The sequence below is a fragment of the Chrysochloris asiatica genome, unplaced genomic scaffold (assembly GCF_000296735.1).
Source record: "Chrysochloris asiatica unplaced genomic scaffold, ChrAsi1.0 scaffold00138, whole genome shotgun sequence".
NCBI classification, from domain to species: domain Eukaryota; kingdom Metazoa; phylum Chordata; class Mammalia; order Afrosoricida; family Chrysochloridae; genus Chrysochloris; species Chrysochloris asiatica.
In genome coordinates this window covers 2,926,623-2,950,267 of record NW_006408656.1, presented here as the reverse complement: position 1 = coordinate 2,950,267, position 23,645 = coordinate 2,926,623, and the positions used below count along the sequence as shown (strand labels likewise).

Below are 23,645 nucleotides of genomic sequence, written 5' to 3'. Positions count from 1 at the left end.
GGTGAGAAAGCAATGGGATGGCATATATAAAATTCTGAAAGAAAAAAATTGCCAGGCAAGAATCGTATATACAGCAAAGCTGCCCCTCACATACAGAGGTGAAATTAGGGCATTTCCAGGTAAACAGAAATGAAAGGAATTTGTAATGACCAGACCACCTTTACAAAAAATATTAAAGGGTGTTCTTTGGACTGAGAACCAACAACAGCAGACAACAACCTGAGATGACCGTACATAACACCATCCAGAACTCAATCCAGATACAGAAGTGTTCAAAGTAAAACAAACCTATAAAACTGAACATACAGAAACGGAGATATCAACATATAATGAAGTCAATTACAAAGCTAAAGGAGGGAACAGTGATACAGAATAGAGACAGAATTTTCAAATGCTGAGGAAGTCAAGTCGATTTCAAGATAAAACAACTATTTTAGACAGGAAAGAATTAATAAATTACAGGGTAACCTCAAAGAAAATTAATATACTTTCACATCAAAGTAAAAAGAGGAAAATCAAAAAGATTTAGTAAACATTAACACAACAGAAATGAAAATGAAAACACAAGCAAAATGAACTAGGAACAAAGAAACCAGCAGCACACCACAGAAAAATAACAGCAAAAATTCATACCTATTGATAATTACACTGAATGTAAATGGATTAAATGGATCAGTCAAGAGACAGAGGGTAGATGGGTAAGCTTCTGATTAAATCCTATCAAGACGACAACGTCCCTAAAATACCAAGACTTCGTGGCAGAGCCCATGGCGGAAAAGCCAGTGAGGAGCCTGGCTGGGACTGGTGAAGTCCTGGGCAAGAAGCTCAAGGAGAAGAGTTTTGACAAGGCATATGTGGTCCTTGGGCAGCTTCTGGATGATCCTTTCTGAGAATGACTCAAGGACATGTATGGCACCGATGCCAATCAGTCCTAAAGTGCTTTGGGTGCCTTTGAAAGTGGTGTGGTGCCTTCTTGTGATGCTGCCTGGGGAGCCGCCTCCCCGCCCCTTCAAGCCTGGGTCTCCAGAGTGTGGTGGAGTGGGGACTCCTCCCCTGTCCTCTGCAAAGGACAAGTTTGCTGTTGTCATACTCACCTCCAATGTGCTCCAGGGCCTCTTAGAAATTCTTTCCCCTCACCATTTCAGACTTTGTGGAATTCTCACTCTTCCACAACTTCCCCTTGTCTCCTTTTCCTGCCAGTTCCCTAATGACAGTTACCAGCATTCCCTAATAGATTCCCAGCCCCTTCCCTCACTCTTACCTTCACCTCTGTCTATTCTTAGGCCATTTGGCTCCTTTTTGGTAGAACAGTCACTGTCCTTATAAAGTTTTTTAAATCAATAAAGTCAGTGACCTTAAAAAAAAAAAAGAGAGAGATAGGGTAGCAGAATAGACAAGAAAACAATCCTTCAATTCAATATGCTGTCTAGAATACACATATCAAAAGATGGAGACAGCCTGAATGTCCATCAATAGAATGGTTAAACAAGCATTGATACATACATACAATGGAATACTAGACAACATTGAAAAATAAAGATCTGTGAAAAAGTTCATTACATGACTGAACCTGGAGGACATTATGCTGAGCGAAATTAGACAATTACAAAAGGACAAATATTGTATGAGCCCAATGTTGTAAAATTTTAAGAAAAGGTGTCGTTTGTTTTTTAACTTTTTATTTTGAATTGAGTGAAGGTTTACAGGGCAGATGATCAATTTTATATTCAACAAAGCACATACTTTGCTTTATTACATGGTTTTAATCTCTCTACATACCAACAGTTAACAACATTTACCGCTATTCACTTAACTGTTGCATTCCTCCCTGTGTCTCCCACTACCTTCATCTTTGCTAACCTCCTTCTTGCTGTATAATGCCTGTCACCCGTGTTAAAATAAGTCTCCCCTGTAGCTCATGAATAATTTTCCTTCCTCCCTCCCCTTAATACTCAACAATCATAGATTGTTAATTAAAAAAAAAAAAAGTTTTCTAAAAAAAAAAAAAAAAGAGTTTATGGAGAGGCAGCAAAAGGGAATTTGACATCTCAAGGTGTGTATCCATGGCTTCCGATATGACCAGACACTTTGACACTTTTGCTTCAATAAACAAGATTTTGGTATAGAATTGAAAAAAGAAAAAAAAAAAAGTTTTCTAAAACTTTTACAACATTGTTCTCATACAGTGTTTGTCCTTTTATGATATACTAATTTCACTTAGCATGTCCTCCAAGTTCAACCATGTTGTGAGGTGTTTTACGTTATTTTTCATCATTGTTCTTCAAGGTTTTGTAGTATTCCATTGTGTGTGTGTACCAAGTTTGTTTAAGCATTCTTCTGTTGATGGGCATTTAGGCTGTTTCCATCTTTTTGACATGTCTCTTGTAGACACCATATTGAAGGATCCTGTTTTCTTATCCATTGTGCTCTTTATATCTCTTGACTGGTACATTTAATCTATTTAATTCAATGTAATTCTTAATAGGTATGAATTGATGCCATTTTTCTGTGTTTTTGTGATGCTGCTGAATTCTTTGTTTGTGGGTTTTCTTTTCATTTGTGTTGTAGTAATGTTTACTAAATCTTTCTGATTTTCCTTTTTTTAATTTTGTTGTGCAAGTGTGTGTTCTTTGAGGTGACCCTGTAATTTATTTTTTCCCTGTTTAAAACAGTCAGTTTTATCTTGAAATCTACTTAATTTCCTTGCCATTTCGAAGTTCTGTATCTACACTATTACCTTTTTATGCTTTGTAGTTGACTTCATTATACATTGATATCTCTGGTTCCCTATTTTCAGTCTTGTAGGTTTATTTTATTTCAAATACTTCTATATCTGAATTGAATTCTGAGTGATGTGTCATATATAGAAATCTCAGATTGTGGTCTGCTGTTGTTGGTTCTCAGTCCAAAGAATACCCTTTAACATTTTCTGCAAAATTGGTCTGGTCATTACAAATTCCTTTAATTTCTGCTTATCAGGAAATGTTCTAATTTCTCAGTCATAATTGAGGGACAGCTTTGCTGGGCATATGATTCTTAGTTGGTAATCTTCTTCTTTCAGAATTTTGCATATGCCATCCCATTGCCTTCACAACTGCATGGTTTCTGCTGAGAAATCAAGAGCTGAGCCTTACTGGTTCTCCTTTGTAGGTAACTGTTTGTTTTTCCTGAACCGCTCTCAGGATTCTTTCCTTGTCTTTGATTTTGGAAAGTTTGATTATGAAGTCTTGGTGATTTTCTTTTGGGATATGTCCTGTTTGGGGTTTGTTCAGACTCTTGTATACTTATTTTCTTGTCTTTCATGATGCTAGGGAAGTTTTCTTCCAACAACTCTTTAACAGTTTTTTCTGTGCTTGTCTCTTCCTATTGTGGAATTCAGATCACTCATAAGTTATTCTTCTTCATAGTGTCCCACATAACTCTTAGGCTTTCTTTGGATTTTTTCATTCTTTTTTTCTGATTGTTCTTCTAGCATACTACTAAGAGATTTATCTTTGCTCACTAATTTAAGATTCCATTGCTTTGCATCTACTCCTTTGCCCCTTCAATGTACTGTCCATTTCTGAGATCTTAGTATTAACCTTCTGGATCTCTAACTGCAGGTTTTGTATTGTTTCAAAATTTGCATTTATTTTGCCTATTTTTTCTTGTAGTGTTTTCCTGAATTCTTTTGAAGTTTTTATTGTGTCCTCCTTGTTCTCTTCAATCCATTAACCCTCTGAAGGTACCTAATTATCATTCTTTTGAATTCTTTTTCAGTTAGTTCCATTACCTTTCCTTCCTCAGAAACGTTTTCTGGTTGTGCATCTTGGGTCATTTGTTTGAGCAATTCTCTGGCTTTTTTGTGGGGGTTAAAATTATCTGTTGTCTCCAAGGCATTGTGGGTGATGTCATATTTGTAAAAGCAAACAGTGCAGTTGTTGGACCTGGAGGGGAGAAATCTTTGGGGGTTCCTGCAATTCAAAGAGCTCACCAGGTAGCTGTGGAAGGGATGTGACTGAAGTTCCTGGCCCTAGATGGAGTTCCTATTGGCCTTGGTGTGATCTATGTTATGAGTACTCAATCTGGAAGTAGTTTGTGGGGTCACTTGGTGGAGCTGGTTTCTGTGTCTGTTAAGATCACAGTTAGGGTCAAGGTAGCTTGTTAAATGCTGGTCTGGTGTCTCTGCTGGTTTTGTAGGTCTGGAAGCGAACTCTCCTGTATCCAGGCACTAAATTAGTGCACCAAAGAGGCACAGTCGACCCACACCCCACACTGGTGTGGCTCCTCTCCTGCCAAAGCAAGCATTCCATCTACCGGTAGCTTTTCTTCTGAAGTTCAGGGTGCCAGAATTTTCATCTGCGTCTATTTTGTCTCTCAAATCTTTGTTGTAAAAGTCTGTGTAATAGGTTTGCCAAGTCCACCATCTTAGGGCCCTACCATTTTCCAGAAATTCCAAGAAAAGGTTTTCTATGATGGTCAGGGCTGGGTTAGAAAATTATTCACAGTCTAGAGGGTAAACACATGTTAATATGGGTGACAGGCAGGTAATATACAACAAAAGGGAAGTTAACAGGAAAGATGAAGGTAGTGGGAGGCAAAAAGAGGTATGCAAGAGTTAAAACTAATAGAGGTAAATGTTGTTAACTGATGGTAATGGAGAATATTGCAATCATTGTAATGAAGCAAGTATACAATTTATTAAATGTAAAACTGATCATCTGTCCTGTAAACTTTCACTCAATTCACAATAAATTTAAAAAAATTAAAAATTAAAAAAAAATTACATTAAAATAAAAAGAGGGAAGATATAAAGACAAGATAGTAATAAAGAAAGATCAAAAGGAAATAAGAACGAGAACTGAGAAACAAAAGAAAAAAATGAATGCAGTGATAGAAAACATAAAATTCAAGGGGTGGAAAAGAGAAGATAAATAAACAAAAACAATGAAACAACAAAAGAACAGAAACCCAAAACAAAAATCCAGTACAGCTTTTGAACCCAAAGAGGAAAAAACTCAGAGGGGGTGGGGGATGGACTCCTGCCAGCCAAGGAGTTCAGGAGATGGATGCCAGAAGGATGTGATAGTAGAGTTCCTGGCCCCAGATGGAGTTCCGTAAAGTCTAGGTGTTATCTATGTTCAGGACACTCAATCTGGAACTTTGTGGAGGCCCTTAATGGGGTAGGGTGGCTGGTTGTGAGGGCTTCTGCTAGATTAATGTTAGTCTGGTGTCTCTGTGGGTTCTGTAGACCTGAAGCTGAGCCTGCCTAAATACAGCCACCGAGGTGGCACTGCTAGCCCCTGCCTCACACTAGCACACAGTACAGCTCACAACTGACTAGCTCTGAATTCCTGGAGAGCAGGGTCTGAGCTGGAGGTGGATGAGGGTGGGGCTGGCTGATCACCAGAGGAACAGGGGTAAAAGAATTGCAGCTTTCCGGTTGCCATCTATCACCAAAACTACTCACAAAAGTTCAAGACACCAGGGCCACTTTTGAACAGCCAACTATTCACCAGTCACTTTCCTTCTTTCACTGACCCTGCTCAGCTTCACCTCCCACTAAGTGCTCAGTTGACATCTTGAACCTTTCCTCTGAAGTTTGGGATCCCAGGATTTTAATCTGTCTGTTTCATTTGATCTCCCATATTTTTGTCGTAGTGGGTCTGTGTAGTGTGTCTACCTAGTATGTCATCTTATTCTAAATCCCTACCTACCACTTTTTTCTTGAGTAGACTTTGGTAGCTTATTATTTTTTTTTTTTTAATTGTCTATTTCATCTAAGTTGTGGAATTGATTTGCATAAGCTTGTTTCCTTATTATTCCTTTAGTGTTGTATTTCTCAAATTCCTGAAACTGATGATTTGTATCTTCTTTTTCCCACCTCCAGTTGACATTAAAGGCACTTCACCTGAGCGAATATGTGGTTTTAACAAAAAGTTTAAGATAACATGCTACAAACTAAAGAAATACACCATCTAATTATGCTGGCACTGGAGAATTTGCTAAAAATGAACTCCAGTAATATTTCCAAAGCTAGGTTATCAGACTGACTGGATCCCTCTAACATGTCAGAACTGGCTCCTAATAACTGACAAAATATTAGTCTAGGAAAGCATAAAATCAGGTTACCTCCCATTCTCTCTGCTACTACTGTGTGGGGCTCTCAGGGAATATCACTTCCTCTCTTTAAAGTGGTGGCTTTGGGTTTTTCTTAGTACAGCAAACGACACAACCTCTGGGACACAAATGATTATAGCTAGACACTAGGCGCTAACTGAAAAGTTAGCAGTTTGAACTCACTCAGAGTTGCATTGGAAGAAAGACCTGGCAATCTACTTCTGAAAGGTCACAGTCATGAAAACCTTATGGAACACTATTCTACTCTGAAATATATAGGTTACCATGATTCAGATCAACTGATAGGCAACTGACTATTGGCTAGTTAAGTACCAGATAACAATTTAAAAGGAAGTGATATAAAGGCTGGGCTTAATGGCCAGAAAGAGACTGGAGTAGACTATGGCCCTTGGCCATCCTTCAGGTCTGGAAAGGAACTCACCCTTGTGGCCCAATTTTCAGCCAATTGGTAACTAGGTATATAGAGAGGATAGCCACACTAATAAGGTATGTTTACCACATAATGGTCAATCATTCAAGATCAAAAGGGCAGCATTTACTTAAGGACAAAGTTCAGAGGGCTTGGGAAGGAAGGTAGAATAGAAGTAAGAACCACAGGGAGGAAGTGGGGTAACTGTTGTTACATGGAAGGGACTGCAATCATTGAGATGAAACAAAGTATTATGATTGGTTGAATATAAAATTTATGATCTTGTCTGTAAACCTTCACTCAATTTACAATAAAAAAACAACCAAACAAGTACCCCATTTACCCCAAAGCTATAAAGCTTCACAGATGCAGACTGTTACATCTTTCTCCAATGGAGCAGCTGGTGTGTTGTCACTAAATCTTAGTTAAAGGATGACTGGTGTTAAATTTTAAATTATTTGAGAGCAGGAAGTTATGAAATGATGGAAGAGAGACCCAGGCAGCTCCAGACCAGAACTGAGCATGGTTAGGGCACTGGAGTCTGGCCACTCCTACCTAATGCATGTCTCCTCTCTCTGGCAGTCTTAGCAAAGGCTTCCTCAGGGCTGCCATTCAGCCCTCCTTCATTCCCTGTCTCTCTTCACCTAGGCTGAAGGTTTTCCCAACTATTCCTGTTCTCTCTCCCCTTTATTCTTTGTAGGTCTTTCCCCCGATAGATTTCAATAAATTTCACTTGGTGGCTACTCTCAGAAAACCCAAATGAACACAAGCTTGCTCATAAACTTCAATGGCTCTGTCTTTCTGCTTAAGTTCTTAGAACCCACCCAAGACTCTGGTGTGTCCAATTGGTTGCTCTGGTCAGTGGGGGGGAAAAACAGTAATGACAAATATGAATTGAACTTTTATTATCTGCCAAAAAAAAAGAGATGGGGGAGAGGAATGGAGAGTCAGAAAGATAGATTCGGATAATTGAATCTAGAGATTTTGAGGTTGCATTTTGGGAAAAGAAAAACAACGGTTTTATGAACTTGGGGGGGGGGGGGAATAGGTGATTGATTTTATGTCCTGTCTTTCTGGCATTCTCTTAAAAATATTTCTCAAGTGGAGATGATAAAAAGCATTTGAAGTTTGTTCTTTTTACTTCCTGACTTTGCTTTAAGTTGAAATAAGGATTTTGTTTGTTTGTTTGCTTTTTTACTATATTTGAGACATTTTATAAGTATATAGAATCATTTAAGATTAGGGCTTGAATTTCAAATTATGAATATTTTTTAGTATTTTATTATTTAAGAGAAATTAAAATACCATGTATAACAAGTTTCTTGAGTACTTATTAGTAACTTATGAATACAAAAACCCCAAATGGTTAAGAAAATTGATTTTGCAACTTGGATAGTCTTTCACTATGGTTTGTACAGTCTTTATTTGCTTCAATTAAGTCTGTGTGACTTTTACATGACCATTTATTGCTTTCATAAATGATGGTTTTGGGAAGTAGATATAACAAGTTCTGGTAGGCTTGTAACTTGTCCTCAATAGCTTGTATAGCTGAATGCCTTTACCAAAAAGGGACAGAAAAGGATACCAGCCCAGGATTCTAAGTATTCAGTAGATGGTTTTTATGTAAGACAGTAGCAAAATCACAGGACATTTAAACAGTGGTTTAGTTTATGGTTTTATTTTCTTTTTAACTTGCTTTCTGTTGTTTTATCACAGAAGGAAAATTCTTGTGTGTGGAAGGATTTTTCAAGAATGATAAACGGACATGGGCTACTCTCAAGATAAAATAGTGATTATTTTGTTTCACTATCACTAAAGTACAACTAATTTTTTAAAACTGTAGTCTGGGCAAATGTTTACAGAGCATAGTAGTTTTCCATCCAACAGTTTATACGCATTTTGTTTCATGACACTGGTTGCAATCCCCTCAATGTAGCCACACACTTTCTTCTCCCTCCCATGGTTCCTTTCCATTTACCCTTCTTACCTGCCCCTTTCTGAACTTTGTTTTGCGGGGAAATGCAGCCCGTTTGGTCTAATATGGTTGATTGTATTGACGAGTACATTCCTCCTGATATTATTATTGACTTTATAGGCCTCTCTATTATTTGGCTGACATGTGATTCCTGGGGGTGAGTTCACTTCCAGGCTTGGTGGGTGTCTAAAGGCCACAATCTCAGAGATTTCACTAGTCTCCATCAGGCTAGTAAATGTAGTATTCTATGTTTTGAAATACTCTCCTACGTTTTTTTTTTTTTTCTTCTTCTCTGTCTAGAACTTTCTACTGTGATCCTGATAGAGCAGTCAGTAGCGGTATCTGGGCATCCTCTATTTCTTCTGGTCTCTATGGAGTAGAGGCTGCAGTTCACATGGTCCATTAGTCCTTTGGATTAATTGTTTCCTTGAGCCTTTGATTTTCTTCAATCTTCTTTGCTCCATAAAGAACAATTAATTTTAGAGTGACTTCACTTTCAGTCTTTGCCCTCTCACTAAAGATTATTGGGAAAAAATTCCTATCTTTATATTCTCTTGTACATAATACCCCTGTGGTCTTTTTTTTTTCCATTAAAAAAATAGTTGACTTCTCCACTGTTTGGTTGAGCTTAAAGATAACAAACTTCATAACATACCAAAAGAATATAACTGAACTTTTAACTTTATTATTTTCCTATTGTAAAGGTAATATGCATTTTTTATCTAATGGGTGACAGAAGCACAAAAGACATAAAGAAGTAGATGTTAAAACAACCCATTATCCCATCCCAAAGAAAATTAGCAACATTTTGGTGTGTTTCATTTCATCAGTCTTTTCCTATGTGATTTTAAAAATATAATTCAGATATTACTGTATGTATATAAAATCTTATAGCCAGTTTTTTCAATATATTATTAAGGGCATTTTTTCTCATATCAATAAAAACTCTTTTTTAAACATTAATTTTAAGGGCAGAATAACATTTCACCATTTGGATAGATTATGGGCTTGATTTTGTTTTTGTTTTTTATATTCCATTACCTTGAGAACCCTATGGAGCAGTTTTACTCTGCACACATGGGTCACCGTGAGTCAGAATAGATCTGACAGCAACAAACAACATCAAATGTTTAGTACAGGATTTAGTGGGACAATGTATATAAATATTGCTATGGCGACTTTGTTTTCCAGAAGGAAAGGTTGTTCTTGAGAGCACAGGAAAGGAATGCAGAGACTCATTGAGGATGAGGGGTAGGGTCAAGGCCAGAAGCCAAAAGCAGGAGGCTTACAGGTCCTGGCCTAGTCGTTCAAGCTCATTCAGGAGGAAGTCTATATCAGCCTGGGTAAGCATGGGGTTGGCCACAACCATACGGAAGAAGTTACCCAGGGCCCCATGGGGCTGGTAGCCAATCATCATGGAGCCTGCCTTCACCATGCGTTCCTTGAGCATAGGGGCCACCTGTGGGAAAGCAGTCTGAGGTCAGGTGAGGAGTGGACTGGTTTCCTACTTATCTCCACTACCCCAAAGTGCTTTTCCTCCCTATCTGGCCATCTTCCTAGGGAAGCCTCATTGCTCGAGCCCTGACCATATTCCCAGTTTACCTTTTATCTACATCCATCCTCCTTGGACTGTTCTGTTGTCATTGTTAACTGCTGTTGAGTCAGTCCCCAAATCAATGCAGATCTGACTTTTGCGATCCAAAGGGTTTTCCCTGGTTAGTTTTTCCAGAAGCACATGGTCTATTCTGCCCTCTGCTTTTTTCCTCATTTCTCCTATCAACAAAAAAGCTATACTTTTCTCCCAAATCCTGACTTTCTCCTGGTTCCAAACACTGCTAGCTTGTCTAGCTCCAAGCTTTAGTCATCCTTAACACGTTCTTCACCCCTCTTTTAATTCCTGTAATTTTCTTCATCTGCACTCTAACATGTAATTTACAAAACTGCCTTGGACTAGGTACCCCTATTTTTCTGAAAGAACATTAAAATCTCCTTAAATGACAAAAAAATGTTTTTCCTTTGGGATTATCTGCAACGTCTAATGCTGATCTATACTTAGAGACTAGAACATGACCTACCTCATTGCCTCTAGGAAGCCTGCCTGGACTGGTCTTGTTTAGTTACTTGGTCCTTAGCATCAGTAGTAAAGCTCTTCTGTTATTTTCTACCTCATATGGGAATCCTGCTTGTGGCGCTGTGGGTTAATGCGCCAGACTGCAAAGCTGTTTGAACTGCAAAGGTCAGCAGTTCAAACTCACCAGCTGCTCCTCAGGAAACCTTATATAGGGATTGCTAAGATTGGAACCAACTCGATGCCACTTCACAACAACATCTATCCTGGGGCCTAGGCTCCAGGAGAGGCCCAGCATAAGAGTGTGCATTTGCTTGCACACTGGTGACTTCTGTTATTCTTACTTTCCATTAACATACCTACTTCCCCCTCACCACCACTGTGAAAGAGAGAAGTTGGTATTTTCTCCCAGTCCATAGCCTCATGTCAGGAGCAAAGGAACAGGAAAGGGCACTGCCATACTGCTCATAGCCACCAGGGGGCAAAAGCACTTCAGCTACATCAGTTCCCTGAACTGGGTTACAAGGAGCAAGAAAGAGAAAGCTTACCTTAGCCAGCTTTTCACTGTAATCTGGACTCTGCTGTTTTCCCCGCAGACTGGGAGGCACGAACCAGAAACACACATTGACAAACTCAGGCTGGGAGGAATGAGGAAGAGGAAGATCTGAGCTGAGGAAGGAGGGCCATTTTGCCTCTCACTGACCCTACTTCCCCAGTTGACCATCTGGATTGTAGGATAGGCTGGGGATGGGCTGGGGTGGATTAGTAGAGGGCAGCATGGTGTCATACCTCCATGACCAACTCAAATCCTTCCCTCTTCTTTATTTCCTCTACCAGGTACCTATAAACAGATAGGGAAAAATCAGATGGAAGAGAAAACTCAGAAACAGAAGATTGTAGAAAAAATAGTTGGGTGATTAGATATGCAAAGACCCAGAGAATGGAGAATGAGTAAGAGAAACACCAAGAGAGTGAGTGGTGAGTGGGGTCAGGGTAACCCTGAAAGCAGGAAAAGAGGGAGGGGGCAGACCTCAAGGTAGGAGGACTAGGACCCCCTCCCACTCCTACCGAGCGAGGGCAAAGGCCCTGTCGACACGCTGCTCCAGCCCCTGCCCGCCCTGTGCCTTCCACATGAGCCACAGCTTCAGACAATCGACACGGCGGCCACACTGCACCACCTTGTCTCCTGTGTCTAGAGCCACATCGTAGAACTTGTCCTGCTGGAACAGGTAGCTGGCCTGGGACCCATGGCAGCGCTTGAGTAGGTTCTGTGCAGGGGTAGGGAGCCTGTCAGATCCCACAAGTCCATGCTGAGGCTTTCCTCTGGAGCTGCATAGGGTCACTTCTTAGCCTAGTCCACCCATTTCTTTCCTGGGAGATAAGCAGCACTGATGAGATGCTGCCAGCTGACTCAGACCCCATCTTCTGATTTTCTCACAACACCCAGAGTTCTTCCCAAACTCTACCCAGGATCCTTCCTATTTCAACTTCAAGCTAGAAACTGATTTTCCTTGGCATAAAGGAAAGCCACCGAGGGAGGAGGGAACCCAACATAGGGGATTAGGGTAGTTGCAGATATTCAGTTTCAGATAGGATGGTAAAGAGAATACAGCAAGCCCTGAGCCCTCTCTAGGATGGGGTAGGGGGAAAAGGCAGAACTCCAGAGTGACAGGTAGGGCTGTAACAGGGTCAGAGCTAGGCCAGGGGCTAGGCCAGAGGCTGTCCCACCGAAGTATCTTGGAGAAGAAGAGCTGAGCACTGTAGGCCTGCCGTGAGGAGCTTGTGAGGATTCCAGGCCACGGAGTCAGCCCTCGGTGTAGCATAACAGAGTCTGATCAGTTGGCCCCTCTTCAAGCTGCCAGCTAGAGCCCCTCCCACTCTTCAAGACCTCCAAAGAAGGACCTTTAGTCTCAACTTCACCCCAGCAGTCAGGAAGACTCCCAGCCCATTCGACCATGTCACCAACCCACACCCACTGCTCCTATCCCACCCCCACCCCCATCTTAAAATCCTTCAACCATGACTATCCTCTGGATCAAGGATTTGAAGATGGGATTCAGGAGAAAGGGGCCTTACTCACCTCTGGATGCCATCCAGAAGATGCCTGTGTGTCTGCGACAGCAGGACACTCCCACCCCAGGCAGCCTGTGCAGTATAAGGAACAATATGGGCCTTGACCTTGGCTCTCAGTCCATCCCACCCCCAAGCCCAAGCCCCACTCACATCCACGTGCAGCCACAGCCCGTGACGCTGGCATACATCAGCAATTGCCTCCAGGGGATCAAATGCACCCAGTACGGTGGTGCCAGAAGTCGCACTGACCAGGAACGGCACAGCACCCTGTAGCAAAGATGTAGAGGCTGTGGGGTCATCTCAGCAGCTACTCAAAGTTGAGTGCTGGGCCTAGTTCTAGGCTCCTTGCATGCAAGACCTGATCTGTCAATATCACAGCAATATGGTATTTTCCCCTTTAATTTGCAGGTAGGGACAAAGGGACTTAGAAGTATAAAGACACTTGCCCTAACAAAGAATGGGCAAGCTGGACCCATAGTTTACACGGTATATGAAAATGAACTAAAAATGGATAAAAGAATTAAAGCTATAAAATTCTTAGAGTAAAACATACAGTCCTTTTTCTTTATCCCCATCTCTTTTCACCAGACCCCTCTAAGACAAGATGAAAACTATTCAGTGGGGGCTGTACCTTGCCCCATACACTTTTAAACTAATAATAGGATCTATTTTTTAACAATAGATTCTTAGCTATGACACCAAAAGCATGAGCAACAAAAGACAAAACAGATAAACTAAATTTTATTGAAATGAAAAACTTTTGCACATTAAAAGGCTTTATCAACAAAATGAAGAGAAAACCGTTTGGGAGAAAATATTTGGGAACCACGTATCTGACAAGAAGTTAACTTCTTAAATTAAAAGATCATCTAGAGTTCAATAACACAAAGACCCTAAAAGGTGGAAAGAACTGAAATGGCCATCAACAGATGAATAATAAACAAAATGTGGTAAACACACACAATGGAATACTAGTCTAAAAAAAAACAAAAATCTAAATGAATGCTTCAACTTCAACATGAATGAGTCTTAAAAACATCATGAGCAAAACTATTGTTGTTGTTACTACTGTTAAGTGCCATGGAGTTGGTTCTGACTCATAATGACCCTGCACAGGGTTTCCGAGGCTGTAAATCTTTATGGAAGCAGAAAGCCTCATCTTTCTCCCATGGAACGGCTGGTAGTTTTGAACTGCTGACCTTGAGGTTAGCAGCCCAACTCGTAACTACTACACTACCCTGAAAAAAATTAGTCGCAAAAGAGCAAATACCGTATGATCTCACTTGTATGAAATAAGCAAACAGATAAAAACCAAAGGTTACTGGAAGCAGGAAAAGAAGAGAAAAGAGGGAATTTTTGGTTAGAAGACACTGGGTTTATGTTAAAGGTGGTGAAATTATTTGGAAAAGGGTAGTAAAAATGGTTACACAACTTGAAGAATACAAACCAATGTCACTGAATTATACATGTGGCAACTATTGAGATGGCTTATGTTATATTATGCATACTTTCACCACAATAAAAAGGGAAGCTAAATTACTTGAATAGATATTTCACCACAGATGATATACAAATGGACAGTGAAAAGATGCTCAACATCATTAGTCACTAGGGAAACACAAATCAAAACCACAATAAGAAGCCACGTCACCAAGTAGACTGTGAAACGGAAGTCCCTACAGAAAACAGTATGATGGCTCCTCAAAAAGTTAAGCATAGAAGTATCACGCAATTTCATTCGTAGTTGTGTGACTGAAAGAATTGAAAGTACTTGGACTCAAACAGACATTTGTACACCAACGTTTAATGCAGCATTATTCACAACACCCAAAAGGTGGAAACTAATAGGTGATTGGATGGACAAAACTTGGTATAAGCGTATCAAAACCAAAAACCAAACCCACTGCTAGCCAATCAATTCCGACTCATATGCATACAATAAATTATTCAACTGTAAGGAGAAATGAAGTTCCGATATATGCTATGACCTAGACAAACCCTGAAAACATGGCGGGTGAAACAAGCCAAGCACAAACGGATAAACATTATATAATCTGACTTAAATGAAACATCCAGAATAGGCAAATACATAGGGACTAAAGTTTATTGTGGTTACGAATCGGGCTGCGAACCTTAAGGTCAGCGGTTCGAAACTACCAGCCGCTCTGCGGCAGAAAGATGAAGCTTTCTACTCCCATAAGAATTTACACCCTCGGGAACCCTGTACAGGGTCGCTATGGGTCGGAACTGACTCGACGGCACTTAACAACAACAACAAAGTTTATTGGGGAGTCCTGGTGTGGCGCTGTGGACTAATGCATCAGACTGCAAAGTCATTTGAACTGCAAGGTTGGTGGTTCATGTTCACCAGCTGCTCCTTGGAAACCCTACACAGGGTCCCTATGGGTCGGAATCGACTCAATGGCACTTCACAACAACAAAGTTTATTGGTGGTTAACAGAGGCGGTGGTGGGAGGGAAACATGAGGAAATATTGCTCAAGAAGTACTAAGTTCCTGTTATGGGTGATGAAAAATATTTGGAACTACATAGTGTAATGGTTACACAACATGAGAAATGTAAATAATGCCATTGAATTGTACATGCAAAAATGGTTGAAATGACAAATGTTTTGTTGAATATATTTTACTAAATAAAAAATGTGAAAGACAAAAAAAACTTGCTCCATGCATGAGACTGTAGAGATAGGATTTAAACCCAGGTCTGTTTGACTGTCTAATCTAAAGCTCATATTTCTTAATTTTTTACTAGAAGAATAAAATGCTTTTGAAATAAAAATTCTAATATAAAAGTTTAAGTAAAGATTGGATTAAGTTTTAAAAACAAAACAAAAAACTAACGCAAAGAAAAGTGCAGCCCCGGACGACTTCACTGATGACTTCTGTCTAACATTTAAAGAAGACTTAATGCCAATTCTTAACAAAGTCTTCCACAAAACAAAAGAGGAAGGAACGTGTTCAGCTTCATTCTTTGAGGCCAGTATTATTGCCCTGATAACAAAACCTGACAGAAACATCGTAAGAAAACTACAGATCAGTATCTCTTATAGGAGTCCTGGCATGGCACTGTGGGTTAATGTGCTGGACTGCAAAGTCGATTTGAACCACAAGGTTGGTTTGAACTGCAAGGTCAGTGGTTTAAGCTTACCAGCTGCTCCTTGGAAATCCCATACAGGTTCACTATGGGTTGGAACTGCTGGCTCGACGGCACTTAACAACAACAACATAGATGCAAAAACCTTTAGCAAACCATTAGTAAACTAAATGCTGTAACATGTCACCATAAAAAGTGAGATTTACTTTAGGAGTTTGGTTTAATATCCAAAAATCAGTATAAAACACTATATTAATAGGATCAAACCCAAAAACTAAAGGATAATCTCAATAGATGCAGAAAAAAAATTGACAAAATCTAACACTCCTTCATGAATGATAAAAACATTCAAGCTGGTAAAAACATTCAAACTAGAAATAGTAGAAGAGATCTTCTTCAGTTTGATGAAGGGCATCTACAAAAAGCCCCCAGCTAATAAGCTTAATGATGAAAGACTAAATGCCTTTTATTGGGAACCAATTCACTCTTACCACTTCTATTCAACTTTGTACTAGATATAAGGTAAGAAATTAAAAGACATCCAGATTACAAAGGACTACTTACAAATGGCATGATTGTGTATATATAGAAAAGCCTAAGTAATTCACTAAATATTATAACTAATAAACAAGCTCAGTAAGTTTGCATGGGATACGATCAATATATATGATTTTTATTAATAAAAAATAAATGTACGATTATTTCTATACATTATCAATACACAATCCAAATATGAAATTAAGAAAATTTCATTTACAAAAATTTCAAAAAGAATAACACGTTTAAGGAATTAATTCAGCAAAAGAAGTATAACAAAACATAGTCTCTGAAAACTATAAATTATTGTTGAAAGAAATTAGAAACCCTAAATAAATCTAAACACATCCCATGTATCCGCATCTATAGATTAAGAAATCCCTATTAAAATCTCAGTTGGCTTCTTTACAGAAATTGATAAACTAATCCTAAAATTCATATGGAAATTCAAGGGACTGAGATTAACCAAAACAACTTTGAAAAAGAATTTTGTAAGACTCACACGTCCCAATTTTAAAACTTACTATTTAGTTTATTAACAAGACCATGTTGTAGTGGCATGAGATAAACATAGATCAAGAGAAGATATTTTTCAACAAATGGTGCGGGGACTAGCTATCCACATGTAAAAAATGAACTTGGGTTCTTCCTAACACCACATACAAAAATTACTCAAAGTGGATCATAAATAATAAATTATGAGTTAAAATTATAAAATTTAGATGAAAACATAGGGATACATCTTCGTAATCTTGCATTTGCCAATGGTTTCTTATATATGACACAAAAAGCACAAGCAAACAAAGGACAAATTGGCCTTTATCAGAATTTTAAAATGTGCTTCAAAGAATATTATCAAGAAAGGAAAGGAAATCCCAAAGAATGGAAGGGAATAATTGCAAATGATGTGAACTTTCTGAAAGCCCCTTGTATATATAAGGGACTTGTAACTAGAATATATAAAGAACTCTTGTTGCTGTCAAGTACCGTTGAGTCGGTTTCGACTCATAGAGACCTTATATAGGGTTTCTGAAGAGCAGCTGGTGAGTTTGAATTGTGGACCTTGTGGTTCGCAGTCCAGTGTTGATCCTGATCCTACAGCACAACACCAAGAATCTTAAAACTTAATAATATATACAAATGACTAATATTCTGTGACAAGTATTCAACATCATCAGTTATCAGGAAAATGCAAATCAAAACTACAAAAAGAACATTTCACAAACTTTATGGATAACAACAGAACATTGTCTGATAAAGTGCTGAAAGATGAGACTCTCAGGCTGAAAGTAACTCAAGATACAACTGGGGGAAAGTTGTCTCATCAAAGTAGAGTGGATGATGTAGATGGAGTAAAGCTTTCAGACCTTCATATATTGATGTGGCATGACTAAAAACGAGAAAAAAAAACAGTTGCAAATATTCATTAGTAATTGGAACATGAAATGTATAAAGTGTGAATCTAGGAAAACTGGAAGTCTTCAAAAATAAAATGGAACCCTTGAAGACTGATATCCTTCCTAGGCGCTAGTGAGCTGGAATGAACTAGGATCAGCCATTTTCAATTGGACACACATGGACTGCCATACCGGGAATGACAAACTGAAGAGGAATGGTAACACATTAATTGTCAAAAAGAACATTTTAAGATCTATCCCAAAGTACAATGTTGTCAGTGACAGGATAATATCCATACACCAACAAAGACTGGTTAATACAACCATTTTTAAATTTATGCAACAACCACTAATGTAAAAGATGAAGAAATTGAAGATTTCTACCAATTTCTGCAACTTGAAATTGATCATACATGCAACCATATGCATTGATAGCTAATTACTAGTAACTGGAATATGACAGTAGGAAACAAAATAGGAGATCGTACCTGAAATTGATGCATTTCAATTAAAGTGTTGGATAAGAATACTAAAAAGACCATGGACTGCCAGAAGAACAAACAAATCTTTTTGGGAGAAGTACTGCCAGAATGTTCCTTAGAATCCAGGATGACAAGACTTTGTCTCTCATACTTTGGATATATTATAAGGAGGGGTCAGTTCCTGGAGAAGGACATAAAGTTTGGTAAAGTGAAGGGTCAGTGATAAAGAGGAAGACCCCCAAGGAGATGGACTGTGGCAGCAGCAATGAGCTCAAACTAACAATTGTTATGATTGCACAGGTCCAGGCAGTGTTTTGTTCTGTGTTGAGTCAGAAATGACTCAAAGGAACCTAACAAGAATTAGCTGGAAAATATGGCCTTGGTGATAGAAACAACACTGGAGATAGTATGATACGATTTTGCAAACCAACAACTTGTTCGTTGCAATACCTTTTCTTCAACAACATAAATAGCAACTTTATACATGGAACTCACCAAATAAAAGGCACAGGAATCAAAACAGACTACATCTGTAGAAAGATGATGGAGAAACTTAATATCATTAGTCAGAATAAGGCCAGAAGCTGATAGAACAGACCATCAATTACTCATATGCCCATTCAGGCTGAAGCTAAAGAAAATAAAAACCAAGTCCTCAGGCCCTCTCTGCTCCAACCCCATATACAAGGGCATCAAGCCTGCTGAGCATCCTCTATGCACCTCCTGGCCAAGACTCCAACTAACCTCACCTGCCCCACAGCTCCAGGCCAAGACTCCAACCAACATCACCAAAATGCCATCTCAAATGGAACATGCAATGGAAACAATGATGTTCACATTTCACAGATCTGCTGAGGATAAATGCTACTTAACAAAGGAGGACCTGAAGGTGCTTGTAGAAAAGGAGATCCTTGGAGTTTTTAAAAACCAAAATGACCATCTGGCCATAGACAAAATAACGAAGAACTTGTACCAGTGCTAACATGGTTAAGTGGACTTCCAGAGCTTCCTTTCGGTCACTACTGGGCTCACCATTGCAATGACTATTTTGCAATCCATATGAAACAGAGAGGAAAGAAGAAAAGTAGGCAGAATTAAGAAATCACTCCCACCCTGACAAGAGTTATCCCAAAGAGTTGCTTAAAGAATATGTCCCACAGCTTCCCGCAGTATAAAGATTTCATGAGCAGATTAGGGTTCTTCAGAATATGTACAAATAAAATCCAACTCCCATTTGACAAGTACAGTAAGAAAAGTCAATTAAATACCAGATAAGCTTTTGATTTTTATATTGCTTACATCCTCTTGCCCTTAACAAGCAAATTCCTTTTTAATACCTAAAACAAAGTCTACAAGAGCCAGTGTGTGACTTTGAGCATATCTAATCTGAACTCCTGGTGTGGCACTGGGCTGCAAACTACAAGGTTGGCTGTTTAAACCCACTAGGTGCTCCTTACACACCCTATACAGGGTCACTGAGTCGGAATCAACTCTATGGCACTTAATAACAACAACAATCTGAGCTTAAAGAGACCACACAAGAACAGATTTGAGTTACTGAACACTAATAATCAAAGGCCAGATGAGTAGTGAGATGATATCAACAGCATCATACGTGAGGAAAGCAAAATGTCACTAAAAGACAAGAAAGAGAAAAAAATCAAAAGGATGTCAAAAGAGACTCTAAAACTTGCTCTCAAATGTAAAGTAGATGAAGTGAAAGAAGAAATGATGAAGCAAAAGAGCTAAACAGAAGATTTCAAAGGACAGCTCGAGAAGGCAAAGTAAAGTAAAATAATGAAATGTGCAGAGTCAGAAAATCATAAGGGTAGAACACACTCAGCATTTCTCAAGCTGAAACAAATGAAGAAAAATTCAAGCCTCAAGTTGAAATATTAAAGGAATCTATGGGCAAAATACTGGATGACACAGGCAACATCAAAAGAAGATGAAAGGAACATGCTAAGTTACTGTACCAAAAAGAACTGGTCACCATTCAGCCATGTCAATCTGACCAAGAACCAACGGTATTGAAGGAAAAAGTCCATACTGCACTGAAGGCATTGGTGAAAAACAAGGCTCCAGGAATTGACAGAATATCAATTGAGATGTTTCAAAAAATTGATTCAATACTGAAAGTACTCACCCATTCAAGCCAAGGAATTTGGAAGACAGCTACCTGGCCAACAGGTTGGAAAAATTCATATTTGTGTCATTCCAGAGAAACGTAATCCAAGAGAATGCAGAAATTATCAAACAATATCATTAATATTACATGCAAGTGAAATTTTGCTGAAGGCAATTAAAACACAAGTTTTTTAATTGCTAGAAATTCAGAAGAGGATGTGGAACAACGAATATAACTTCTAATGTCAGACAGATCTTGGCTGAAAGCAAACACAAGAAAGATGTCCACCTTTGTTTTATTTCATATAAAGGCATTAGACTGTGTGGATCATAACAAATTATGGATAACATTGTGAAGAATGGGAATTCCAAAACACTTTGTGCTCATGTAGAACCTGTACATAGATCAAGAGGCAGTCATTCAAACAACAAGGGGATACTGTGTGGTCTAAAATTAGGAAAAGTGTATGTCAGGGTTGTTTTCTTTTATCATACTTATTCAACCTGTATGCTGAACACAGAATCCAAGAAGTTGGGCTATATGAAGAAAAACACAGCATACGTTTTGGAAGAAGACTCATTAATAACCTATGATATACATAGAACACAATCTTGTGTACTGAAAGTGAAGAGGATTTGCAGTACTTACTGATAAAGATCAGAGACTACAGTCTTCAATATAGATTACACCTCAACATTAAAAAAAAACAAACCCTCACAACTGGACCAAGAAGCAATATCATGATAAACGGAGAAAAGATCAAAGTTGTCAAGGATTTCATTTTACTTGAATCCACAATCAATACCCATAGAAGCTGCAGTCAAGAAATCAAACAATGTATAACAAAACCATGTATAAAAGACGTCTTTAAAGTGTTAATAAAGGATGTCACTTTGAAGACTAAGGTGCATGTAACCCTAATCATGGTATTTTCAACTGCCTCATATGTATGTGCAATCTGGACAATGAATAAGGAAGACTGAATAAGAACTATGCATTTGAATTATGGCGTTAGCAAAGAATATTGATTATACTACCGTCTGCCAAAAAAAGAACAAACCTTTCTTGGAAGAAGTACACCCAGAATGCTCCTTAGAGGCGAGGATGACAAGACTTCATTTTATGTACTTTGGTAATACTATCAGGAGGGGATAGTCCCTGGAGAAGGACATTATGCTTGGTAAAGTAGAGGGTCAATGAGAAAGAGAAAGACCCTCAGCAAGATGGACTGACACAGTGGCAGCAACAATGGGCTCAAATATAACAACTACTGTGAGGATGTCACAGGATCGGGAAGAGTTCTATTGTACAAGGGATGGCTATGAGTTGGAATTAACTCAATGGCACCTAACAACAAAATGACTACCTCAAACAAGACATGCTATGGATTGAGTTGATCCTCCCCAAAATACACATTAGAATCTTAACCCCTATCTATACCTGTGGATGTAATATCGTTGGGGAATAGGATTTTCTGTTATGCTAATGAGGCCATATCAGTTTGGGTGTACCCTAAACCTAATAATTTCTAAGCTATAAGAAGAGCAGATTAGAAACAAAAGCAAGCACAAATGAAAGAAAGATAGATATCTTGTGAAGATAATGAAGACTGACAAGCAATAGAGAAATGGCAGAGCTATAGAAGCTAAGATGGAATACAGAAGCAGTTCACCAGGTCTTTCTTCCTTGGAAACATAAAAGTGCAGATTATAGCCAAGAAATCCCTATGGAGTCATTCTACTCTGCCAGCACAAAGGGTTGCTAAGAGTTGGGGGCTAACAATAAAAATACTATTCCCGCCCCTCCTCCAAGACTAAAACTCAAAGGGATCACACAAGCAGCCATGTAAGCTTGCTGGTGACCACGTTGGTCTACTGGTGAGTAGAAGTAAGGGAAAGGGAACAATAAAGATATGGGCTGAGCCTGACCATGTTCCAGACACCCATCAACCTGGAGATGAGAGAGAGAAGAGGAAGGGCTGGTTGGTCTGAAGTATGGTGAGACCTGGGGTCTCCTGAGCCCATGGACAAGGAAATTGCTACGGAGGGCTGAGAGTGGAGCGTTCAGCTGATATGAAATGAGGGGAGATGAAGGGAGACACATAAGAATGCCCAAACTTGCAGACAGTAACCATTTGACCTAGCTTCGATGACTTAAAGATCACAATTCCACTAAAAGAAGACAAAACATATATTTTTTATACACGGAAACATGTGTAACGTGCTACAATTTGATGAACTTGACCTATACTTGTGGATGTAGTAGCTCAAAATATCAACTGAGAGGGAAAAAAATCTTCATCCTACCCCCTCTGTATGCAAGGGTGATAGGGGCGGGCAACTCAAACATTGGCTACCAAAATGGGGGCACTATAAAGACACGAAGTGACTGGCTTACAAATTTTCAAGAAGGAGTTTAGTTTCAGAGTGTACTGGGGAAGGTAGAATCCCCACTGAATGGTTTTCAATTTGTCTAGATAGGTCTGGTGAAAAGAGATGGGGATAAAATTCTTATGATTCAATAGTGAATAGTTGGTATCAAGACTAATTGTGAAATAAAATTAATTAATTAATTAAAAAAGACTAATTGCGACTGTCACAACTGTAAAGGTAGAAGTTTTGTAACATAAAGTGGTGAGTAGTTAATCTTACATTTCAGGAACAGAGGACCCTAGGACCATCAAGGAAGAAGATCATGAATGTGGAACCCTATGCAGAGAAGCAGTGACACCAGAGATGGAGGCAGAGATGACACCAGAGATGGAGAGAGGGAGCAGCTGAGGAGTCTAGACTCATAGAAAGAAAAAGGCTGTTTGCTGGCGGCCAGGCGGCAGGCTTGCAGAATATGCCCTTTGGTTGTTTAAATGATTATATATTTCTGAGTGTTTTGGTGTACACCCTCCCACCCACCCCCAAAATAAATACTATCTTTTAAATGCACTTACTTACTGACTCAAGAGTTCCACTACTAGAGATTTATGCTATAAATTATCATCACAAGTATGTATAATTCTGTATATTTAAGGAGCCACTGGATAGATCTGAACTGCCACCTTAAGTTAGCAGGCAATTGTGAATTGCTTTTTTCACCCCAAAAGAACTGTATTTAAAAAAGAAAAAAAAAAAAGTATTGGAGAGTTGATTCCAACTCATGGCAACCCATGTGTTATACACGTGGGTTAAACTGCCAACCTTTTGGTTGGTAAACAAGCACAAATAGTTTGTGATTAACTGCCCTCCGAGATACCTGCAGCATTTTATATACCCCCAAAGTGAGTTGTGGTGTTGAAGAATACTGAAAGTGCCATGGACTGCCGAAAGAACCAATAGATCTGTTTTGGAAG

General features: G+C 39.0%; 1 protein-coding gene and 1 pseudogene across 3 annotated transcripts in view; one reads left to right on the top strand and one right to left on the bottom strand.

Annotated features, from left to right (window-relative positions):
* Positions 1-9,726: 9,726 nt before the first annotated feature.
* CSAD (cysteine sulfinic acid decarboxylase) overlaps positions 9,727-23,645 on the bottom strand; it is an 18,840-nt gene continuing 4,921 nt past the window's right edge. For 2 of the 3 annotated variants that reach the window (XM_006869978.1, XM_006869979.1), the window contains 7 exons: positions 12,796-12,912; positions 12,653-12,717; positions 12,301-12,382; positions 11,641-11,840; positions 11,362-11,413; positions 11,121-11,210; positions 9,727-9,963 (listed from right to left, as the gene is read on the bottom strand). In XM_006869978.1, coding sequence (XP_006870040.1) covers positions 9,790-9,963; positions 11,121-11,210; positions 11,362-11,413; positions 11,641-11,840; positions 12,301-12,382; positions 12,653-12,717; positions 12,796-12,912 — 780 coding nt within the window. In that variant the 3' untranslated portion in view covers positions 9,727-9,789. The remainder of the gene's footprint in view (positions 9,964-11,120; positions 11,211-11,361; positions 11,414-11,640; positions 11,841-12,300; positions 12,383-12,652; positions 12,718-12,795; positions 12,913-23,645) is intronic. The other variant, XM_006869977.1, reaches the window with a different exon arrangement.
* On the top strand, positions 18,968-19,272 carry LOC102811934 (annotated as a pseudogene).